This window comes from Pundamilia nyererei, unplaced genomic scaffold, assembly GCF_000239375.1.
Source record: "Pundamilia nyererei isolate P.nyererei 1_Seehausen unplaced genomic scaffold, PunNye1.0 scaffold00304, whole genome shotgun sequence".
NCBI classification, from domain to species: domain Eukaryota; kingdom Metazoa; phylum Chordata; class Actinopteri; order Cichliformes; family Cichlidae; genus Pundamilia; species Pundamilia nyererei.
This window is the reverse complement of record NW_005187705.1, coordinates 115,997-126,153: the sequence shown is the minus strand read 5'-3', so window position 1 is coordinate 126,153 and position 10,157 is coordinate 115,997. Positions and strand designations below refer to the sequence as shown.

At 43.3% G+C, this 10,157-nt stretch overlaps 1 protein-coding gene across 1 annotated transcript in view; it reads left to right on the top strand.

The window, feature by feature from the left end:
* The window catches only part of slc13a5a (solute carrier family 13 member 5a), a 26,122-nt gene that overhangs the window by 11,042 nt on the left and 4,923 nt on the right, over positions 1 to 10,157 (top strand). The window contains exons 4-14 of the mRNA XM_013915437.1: positions 895 to 1,023; positions 1,187 to 1,323; positions 1,421 to 1,653; positions 2,276 to 2,443; positions 4,769 to 4,952; positions 5,039 to 5,161; positions 5,277 to 5,489; positions 8,850 to 8,941; positions 9,023 to 9,144; positions 9,566 to 9,727; positions 9,954 to 10,091. Coding sequence (XP_013770891.1) covers positions 895 to 1,023; positions 1,187 to 1,323; positions 1,421 to 1,653; positions 2,276 to 2,443; positions 4,769 to 4,952; positions 5,039 to 5,161; positions 5,277 to 5,489; positions 8,850 to 8,941; positions 9,023 to 9,144; positions 9,566 to 9,727; positions 9,954 to 10,091 — 1,701 coding nt within the window. The remainder of the gene's footprint in view (positions 1 to 894; positions 1,024 to 1,186; positions 1,324 to 1,420; positions 1,654 to 2,275; positions 2,444 to 4,768; positions 4,953 to 5,038; positions 5,162 to 5,276; positions 5,490 to 8,849; positions 8,942 to 9,022; positions 9,145 to 9,565; positions 9,728 to 9,953; positions 10,092 to 10,157) is intronic.

Below are 10,157 nucleotides of genomic sequence, written 5' to 3'. Positions count from 1 at the left end.
AGTTTTAAAAAGAGACTTTTCCATTTGATTACATTTTGTATGATGGATTATGCAGAAAAAGTAGAATTGGGCTGAAAGATCTATCACTTTATCACCTCTAAATCATGTTTTTAAAAAGTAACTAAGTAACTAAGTAATTTATTACTTTTGAAAATAAGTAATCAGTAAAGTAACGGAATTACTTTTTGGGGAAGTAATCAGTAATTAGTTACTGATTACTTTTTTCAAGTAACTTGACCAACACTGATTACAAACCATTCCTACCATTTTTGTGGCTAAATGGACCTCAGTAAAGAATAGTAAGGTGGTCTGAGAGGTCACTTGGGGTAGAAGAGCATGTTTACCATTTAAGTCTGTGTGTTGGAGAGCCAGCCATCCACCCAGACCTCCTCCCTTGGGAGAGGGGGGTGTAAAGTAAGCTTACATAAATATCATCCTTGCTGAGCTCAACATGTGCAGTGAAACTGGACTGGATGTTTTCTGTTGGCAGCAAAGTGCTGGATGAATTTTCTTTTGTCACAACGAAAGACTCAAAAAATGCGAGTAACATTTTACTAATACACAGAGAAGAAAGCTAATTGCAAAAACGTGGTCTGAGCGCTAGCACGCTACTGCGTAACACGTTACACCTGTGAGATCAGTCACGGTTACACGTGTCCGTTTGAAGCATCTGTCTGAAAGTTTTGTTTGTTTGTTTGTTTGTTTGTTTAACCATCATTTATTCTGCAGAAGCTTAATAACAGCCACTGGAGCATTAGCGCCCTCTGCTGTATTATACGAACACTACGTTAGTGCATTGAAACACCCATTTGTTCACATCTTGTGGATGTTGTGTTAAAGCTGCAGGTTTCAGGTTACATTTTGACCTGGACGTGTTTTCTGATGTGTGTATAGGAGGCAGCCTGTGCTTATGTCATAGCCCTCATGGCGGTATATTGGTGCACGGAGGTGTTGCCGCTGGCGGTGACAGCGCTGCTGCCAACCATCCTGTTCCCCGTCCTGGGCATCATGGAGTCCAAAGAAGTAAGACCGTGCACATACACATCGTATACTACATCTGGTACTACAACTTTACATGTACATTTATACAAATAATGATACAGAATTATCAAACTAATTTTTTTTTGTCCTGCTGCATGCTAACTTTGTATTTCCATTATTTTGTCTCCTCCTTGTTTTTGTCCAGGTGTGTATGCAGTACCTGAAGGACACCAACATGCTGTTTGTCGGGGGACTGATGGTCGCCGTAGCCGTCGAGCACTGGAACCTCCACAAACGCATCGCGCTCCGGGTGCTGCTGATAGTTGGAGTCCGACCTGCCCTGTGAGTCAGCTGAACCTAATCTGTCCCCACAGGGCTGCAGTGGAAGCCGATCACTTCCCCTGTTTCTCAGGCTTAATCCAATCCCTTCCCCTCACAGGTTGATGCTGGGGTTCATGGGAGTGACGGCCTTCCTGTCCATGTGGATCAGCAACACGGCAACCACCGCCATGATGGTTCCCATCGTCCAGGCTGTCCTGGATCAGCTCCACAGTAACGTAGACCCTGAGCATTCGGCCAAGAGTAAGAACAGGAGTGAGGCACTACCTCAGGAGCATCAGGAGAAAACCATCAGCATCCTTCAAGCTGTTAACCCAAACATGATGGAGATAGGTACTGTGAGAGAAAGATGTAGGCTTCTGGCATATAGCTACTTTCTAACCACATGGAAGCGATGCCAGAAAAAGCCTTCCTCTAAGGTACTGATAAAGTACTAAACGTACTGCATTACAAAGACAGTGGAGCACCTGTCAGGTTGGTCTATCACAGACTACATGCTAGCAGTTTTGTGAGACAGGTTTTAAAGTGGCCTTATTCTGCCTTTCCTTATTTTCTCTCATTTAACAGAACATTGAGGTAGTACAGGTGCTGCCCCTCGGCAGGCTTCCAAAAAGTGAGCTGTTAGAGAGGGTGGCCTTCAAGAGACGCTTATTTCAGACTTACCATAAATTGAGGGGGTGCATGAGTGGTCAGAATAATAACTGTGAATCACGAGGAAACTCTGGTCAAGACCCTGAATACAAAGTACAGAATAGGTCCTCGTTCAGGGAAACAGTCAGGCTGAGTCTGATAAAGTTTGCTTGAATGAAAGCATTAAAGAAAGGAAAGAGGAAGAAAAGTCACTTTGATATTGATGTGAAAACCCTAAACATGTCGTCACTAACACTGCATGAGACAGCTCAAATATTCCTCTGTAGTCTGACCCTGAGGTATTAACTTATAGGTTTGTTTTCAGGTCTGAATCTATCAACCCAAACTCAAGGCAACTCAGAGAAAACCAGCAACCTACAAGACAACATGTTGCCTGAGCATAAAGTGGTGTCACTGGGTCAGATGGACACAAAGGAGATTGTCAAACCAGCACCACAAGACAAACCTCCATCAGACAGCAGCAGCAGTCCCGGTAAGTCCACAGAGGCAAGGAAACCTGACATCTATGGGAAACAGACAGATGAGCAGATACAGAAATCACCTTGAAGAAAAGCTGTAATCAAACGTTTTTGTTTCTGAGTTAAGTGAGTCACAACCTTTGGACCAACTGTCCAAATGGCTGACGTAGACTGAGGGAGGAATGCTTGTTCTGTCACTGTTAAAGAAAAGAAGGTCATCGAAGGAATCGTAGGGCCTCTCAATATTTGCAACTTCAGAATGTTCCAAACAAAATGCTAAAGTTGTGCCGCTGTACAAAACCGGGGATAAACACCACTTCACAAATTACAGGCCTGTTTCTTTACTACCACAATTCTCCAAAATCCTAGAAAACCTGTTTAATAAACGATTAGACAAATTCTTAGATAAATATAAATTACTCTCTGACAGTCAATATGGATTCAGATCAAAAAGATCAACATCTCTGGCATTAATTGAATCAATTGACGAGATTACAAGTGCTATAGATCAGAAACAGTATGCAGCTGGAGTATCTGTGGATCTCAAGAAAGCATTCGACACAATCAATCATGACATATTAATTAATAAACTGGAACGGTACGGGATCAGGGGGGTTGTACTGCAATGGTGAAAAATTATTTATGTAACAGGAAACTATTTGTGAAGCTGGGTGTTCATTCCTCACCATGCTTGTGGTGTTCCACAAGGCTCTGTACTGGGTCCAAAGTTATTTATTATTTATATAAATGATATTTGTAAGGCATCTGATATATTAAAATTAGTATTATTTGCAGATGACACAAATATTTTCTGTTCTGGGGGGAAAATAAGGAGCTGCTGGATACAATTACATCAGAAATGTGCAAAACTGAAAAATGGTTTAACAGGAACAAACTATCGCTAAATCCATCCATCCATCCATCCATCCATCCATTCGCTACCTCTTATCCTTTTCAGGGTCGCGGGGGGCGCTGGAGCCAATCCCAGCTGTCTCGCTAAATCTAAGTAAAACTAAAATAATCTTATTTGGGAATTCCCTTAGAAAGGCACAAGTGCAGATTCATATAGATCAGGGGTCCCCAATCCCAGTCCACGAGGGCCGGTGTCCCTGTAGGTTTTAGATCTCACCCTGGGTCAACACACCTGAATCACATGATTAGTTCATTACCAGGCCTCTGGAGAACTTCAGGACATGTTGAGGAGGTCGTTCAGCCATTTAAATCAGCTGTGATGGATCAAGGACACATCTAAAACCTGCAGGGACACCGGCCCTCGTGGACTGGGATTGAGGACCCCTGATATAGATGGTGTGGAAATTGAAAGAGTACTTGAACATAAGTTTCTTGGTGTGATTATAGATGATAAATTAAACTGGAAGTCTCATATAAATCATATACATAACAAAATTTCAAGAAGTGTCTCAATTTTGAGTGAAACACATTCTGGACCACAAATCACTCCACATTCTCTATTGTTCCCTGATTGCACCGTATTTGAATTACTGTGCAGAGGTTTGGGGCAATACTTACAAATGTTTGCTATCATCAATCTTTATATTACAAAAAAGGGCCATAAGGATAATCCATAAAACTGGTTACAGAGATCATACAAATCCACTATTCTTAAAATCAAAAGTTCTAAATTGCACAGATCTGGTTCATTTTCTCAGTGCACACATTATGTATAAAGCAATAAATAACCTGCTTCCTGACAATATTCTAAAAATGTTTTCTAGAAGGGAACGGGGATACAATTTGAGGGGGAATTAAATTGAAAACATCCTCGTATCCGTACAACATTAAAAAGTTTCTGCATCTCTGTGTGTGGAGTGAAGCTGTGCAACAGACTAAGTAAAGATATGAAGCAAAGTCCGAGCAGTTTAAACAGCGGTTTAAGGATGTGGTTTTTACAGCGTACAGGGAGGAGGGAGAGATCTGATCGGCTGTTCTTGTCCAATACTTTCATGTATCATATCTGTAGGTTGTGTATCCTTTGAGGTGTTACTGGGGTTATTGAAAATGTGTATATAAATGTGTATGTATATATGTATATATGTATGGGATTATATGAGCTTATGCTTCTTCCTGCTCCTTTTTGAACATGAAAGTTATTTGTAGTTGTGGTTGCTCGTTTTCCTTTTGATTTGCTTTGTTTCTATGTTGTTGTACTTTTTCCAACATGTTCACAATAAAGATTTAATCAATCTATCTAAATGAGTCCAAATCAGAAATAAAGAGTCAAAGCTAACGTGGAGAATACATTCAGATAAATGTGAGTGTTCGCTCAGTAGCTGTTGTGGGTAATAGGTTCATTGGTTAACACTGTTAACTGTTTTCAGTGGTCGTGACCGTGGAGAGCAACTTCTGTCAGATGGAGCTGGAGGAGCTTAGTGACGTGGAGGAGGAGACGAGGAGGATGAGTAAAGGCCTCCTACTGTCGGTCTGCTACGCCGCCAGCATCGGAGGCATCGCTACCCTGACAGGAACCGGGCCAAACCTGGTCCTCATCGGACAGATGAACCAGTACGAACTCACAGCAACGGCACCCACATCATGTGACCACGTGTCCTGTGAGGCCTGACTCTCAACTTCCTGTTTCTTCCTCGCAGGCTCTTCCCTCAGAACGGTGACGTGATCAACTTTGCCTCCTGGTTTGCCTTTGCTTTCCCCACCATGGTGCTGACGCTGACCCTGGCCTGGTTCTGGCTGCAGTTCCTCTACGTGGGCTGCAAGTAAGTCATCCACCAAAACACAACCCCAACATTACTGTGACAGCTCCCACAGCTCCCACAACTCAACTTTACAGATACAAACATGATTGGGTTTTTTTGCTTTTGTGCACCACAGCCTGAGGAAGACGTGGGGTTGCGGTGCGGTCAAGTCGCAGAAGGAGCGGGCAGCATACCAGGTCATCAGGGACGAGCATTCCCGTCTGGGACCCATGAGCTACGGAGAGTTCAGCGTTCTGGCACTTTTCATCCTCATGGTGGCGCTGTGGTTCACACGAGACCCGCGCTTCATGGACGGCTGGGCGACGCACATGTTCAACTCCAAAGCTGAGTGAGTACCAGCGAAACCTTCATGAGTGCTCGCTGCTGAAGCTGTTTTAGTGTTTTGGGCGGTTCAGAGAGCGGTGCAGACCAAACCCAAATCAGTCACGTCCTCGTGCGTGGCTCCGCCCAGATCTCCACCGCCATCTCAGCCTTTTAATAAAGCAGACTAACTGAGACTCTGAGGGCCCAGCCTCCTCGGCCAACGAGCTGTGACCGGCAGGTCACTGACACCTGCTCATCCAGTGTTACCCGCTCGGCCGGGTCGGCGAGCTCTCGGCTTTAACAGCGCTCAGGGTCGGAGGGTCTGCTGCTAGCTTTCTGCCAGTGTTACTTTAGCAGCAGGAAGCTGTAACCAGGCGACGAACATCACCCAACAGAATAACATCGGAGTTTCACACAGGAGCCGCTCTATTGGTCAGATAGTGTCATTAAAAAAAGACCAGATTACTTCCTTTTTAAATTACGTCCTGTTTTATTTCCAAGGTGTGTTTTTTTTAAAATGCACTTTTCTTGTTCTGGTTCATGTTTTTAGATGAATCTGCCTCTCCACGTTATCGTAACAACTTTCTAAGCTTGTAGTTTATTCATTTGTTTATTGTGTTAAATGAAAAATATTAGAATTTGGATTTAAGTCTCATTTTCAAACTGAAAGTAGATCTTTTGTGAAGCACTGGAATGATCCTTTAAAGGGGTGTTTTGAGTTTTTTTGAGCAGAAACTCTGAGGTCCAACTTTCACGTGTTCGTCTCTGTTCCTGCAGTAATGTGAGATGGAAAGAAAGGGCCTGCCTTGGGGCAAACTCCCAGAATAAACAGGACTCAGGGGCGAGGAACAAACACTGGACGTGTCCTGGGTACAAATGCTGGACTTTAGTGTCACAGCTGCAGCTTTGACCCGTGTTACACAAATGCAGGAGGCATGAACTGAGCTCACCTCCACACCGCACATCGGGCCTAGTTAGTCTGATTTTTCTTTCAATTAAATGTTATTATCTCAGCTTTTATTATTCAACCCTTTCAGCAGCATTTGCATGATTAGTTTTTGTGAATTAAATTTTAGTGTATCAGCTGGTGATACTGGACTCACTGGTTTCCAAATTAGGTTAACCATGTATTTAATCATTAGATTATATTAATAGTTAGAAGCTTTTCCGTGTAGTCGGTTCTTTGCCTGCAGCTGCGACTCTCTGACGCCTGCACAGTGTTCGTGTTGTTGCACTTTGCAGAGTTTCTGCGTTTGAGCAAACGTCCAGAACAAAATCACAGAAACAAGCAGCAGCCTGAGGGTTGTCACGTTTATTTGCTTCGCTTCTGCAGTATCAGAAATCATATATGTCTGACTGTATGTGAGTATAGCACAAGCTCATAAATAAGGAAGCAGAGTCTGTCTGTCTGACTCATACAGGAAGATTTTTAATCTGTAAATGTATGTTTTGTAACTTTTAGTTACTTTTGTAACTAACGTTAAAGTTGACTTTAAACCCCGACCAACACCACCACAGCTAAACACACATGCGTATTTAACCATGTGGGAAATTGGCAACACATGACATGACTTTCCTGTTCATTCATAAACTCCCGGTGGGGTCACATGACCAGCGAGAGTAGCGCAGACGTCACGCATCGACCTGTTTGTTTCTGTCGTGTTGTTGTTAAGGCCGAGACGGGAAATAAAAAAATCCTCAGTTTCTGAGAATAAGAAGAAAAATGTGAGATTTAACACGTAAACAGAAACATTTAGAATATTCAAAAACATCAATAATCAGTTTAACTGAGAAATAACACAGCTTTGTTTTTCTTGTCACTGAATTCACAGTTTAGTCCCATCAGAGCGTTTTTCTCTTTGGAGCATGAATGTGGAGACAAAGTCTTGAAGAAGCTTCCAGAAACCGTGAGCTCGTGTTCAGAGCTTTCATCATAAAACACGTTAAAATGAAGAAACAGCTGGATGGCAGATGTGGACTGAAGCTTTAGGGTTTTGTTGGAAAGCTTTTTCAGACTTTTTCCGATTTTTCTCCGAGCGGTCGCAGTTCTGGATGTTACTGAGCATCAGTTTGCAGGTTGCTGATGAAGCGAAGGAGCATTAGCCTTCAACTTTTCAGCAAAGATGAAAAATATCAATATGCTCCCAAAGAAACCTGCGAGTCAGCAGGTCTGTGTCCACCGATGAAGGCTGCAGGAAAAGCTCATAATTATTTTTATTATTGTCATTATTTCTTAGACATGAGGACTTTTTAACTCCCTCTTCCTTCTTAAGTGAAAGCCCTTCAGCTGTCATTGACTCTGTTCACCTCCCGTCTAATATCGACCGCTGAGTTCGTGAGGAGTTTCACCACAGCCGGAGGTTCGGTATTTGCACACACTCAGTGACCATGCAACCACTGGGTTTATGTTTCTACATCCACCTCCTGTGAGCTTTGTACTTTTTGACCTTTTAGGGGTTTCAGTTATTTGAAATACTGATTTGGAGACAGGAAGCAGGCCGTGCCCTGTGCCTGGTAACATCTGTGTGGAAGCAGTCAGCTGCAGGCAGACTCTGAGATCTGAATGTCTTGTTTTCACTGAAGGAAAATTCTTTTGTTGCTGCACAGTCATTGATGACGTAGTTCACTGTAGATATTTATTATAGTTATAGTTACTGAAAATAGTTGCTGCTCATGTTATTGTCAGGCTGTGACATCAGCTGAGGGCGACTGCACGTCGACTGTAAACCTGTGTAATCAGGAAACATTTCAAAATCCTCTGTTTGCACAAACCAAAGGTCCAAGGTAACCAAAACTAGACCCCTCCCCCTTCAACACCAGGTCAGGTGATTTGGCTCCTGTGTCTGGCCCAGACCTGAGTTCAAAGTATTGGTTATTGTTTATAAGTCATTAAATGACCTGGACCCTGAACACACAGCTGGGATGTTTCATGAATACAACCCTGGAATCAGGCATTCACCTGCTATGCTGTCACATCTTCTCCTCGGCAGATTTCAAACAGAAGCTGAACAGTGTTCCTCTTTCAAAGCCCCGTGACCGACTGTAGCGTTTAGAAGGTGCTAGAACCTGTTGCTTCAGTCGCAGGAAGCAGCAGGAGGCTCCGAGTTTTGTTATTCCTGTTACAGAGAATCTTATTTGCACTTTGACCGTGACATCGCGTAGTGAGTCAGTGAATAAGCATAACCATTTTGCAAAAGCTACCATGGTGATCTTGCCAGATTACAGCACAGCCATTAGAGTCCCAGATGTTCGACTCAACATAACTCTTTAAGGCTTTAATCTTCCTGAACCACCTGTGGTCTTTGCAAGTGACAGTATCTAGTTTGTTGTTTGATGCTGAGTGGATGAAAGTAGATCCTGCATTGAGCTCTCTCTGTGTCTGCAGGTTCGTCACAGATGCAACCGTTGCCTTGTTTGTTGCTGTTTTGTTGTTTGTTCTTCCCTCCGAGCCGCCGCGATACCTCTGCTCCGACACAGGTACTACAAACACACAACATGTGGATGGGACACAAAGGCAATTTATGTTCGTGATTTAAATTGTTCGTTTGATCCAATTAGAGTCTCAGGTCTCTCGAGGCCCCGCCCCTTCTCTGCTCACCTGGCAGGTGACTCAGAAGAAGATGCCCTGGAATATTGTCCTGCTGCTGGGAGGCGGCTTTGCTTTGGCCAAAGGCAGTGAGGTAAAACCTTTGAAGAGTAAACAAGGACCAATAAGACAAATCGCTCCACCAAGTGCACCACAAGGCTTTTTTACTACATCAGCCTTGATTTCTAGTTGCTGACACTTCAAAGACATTTACAGATTCCGGCCTTCTGTTACATTCTTTTATGCAGCCTTAGTTTGTATATTTTTAGAAGGAATAAACTAAAAGTACATTTTGAATAGCCAAGAGAACAACACAACTAAGACTTTGTGAGTAAATGAAAATGACGCTTCTGCTCTGTATGGGCACAGTGCAGATGGTTAGATTAAGTAAATCTTATATATATTTTGGAAAAGTGAAGACACCAGATGGAGTTTTCATTCAAAGTAAAGACCACAGAGAAACCTTTGCTTTCAGACTCAGACTGAAGTCCGGCTTTTTCTTGTTGGTTTTTCAGGAGTCGGGTTTGTCGCGTTGGCTCGGTGATCAGATGACGCCGCTCCACTCAATCCCTCCATGGGCCATCGCCATCATCCTCTGCCTGCTCGTTGCCACCTTCACTGAATGTGCAAGCAACGTTGCAACAGCAACTCTCTTCCTGCCCATCCTGGCTTCCATGGTACCAAAAACACAGCCAGCACAGACTGTCTTTGTTTATTTGCAGATGTTCCTACAGGTGTTTCATATCATAAGGTGACAGAGAACAGAAGGAGCTTCACCCTTGAACCACTAACAGACTTTTATTATGATACATCTAAACAGGAAGTGTTGAAATGTAACAGGAAAAAAGCCATTGAAGCCAGTTCATGGGTAAAGTTGATGACTCTGTTGTTTTCCCAACCCAGTCCCAGTCCATCAGCTTGAATCCTCTGTACGTGATGATCCCCTGCACCCTCAGCGCCTCCTTCGCCTTCATGCTGCCAGTGGCTACTCCACCCAATGCCATTGTGTTTTCCTCCGGTTTCCTCAAAGTGTCCGACATGGTGAGTTCTTCATTTCTTCCAGTTGGAAAGAAATAATCATTCTGATTCATTATGTCATCATAGCCT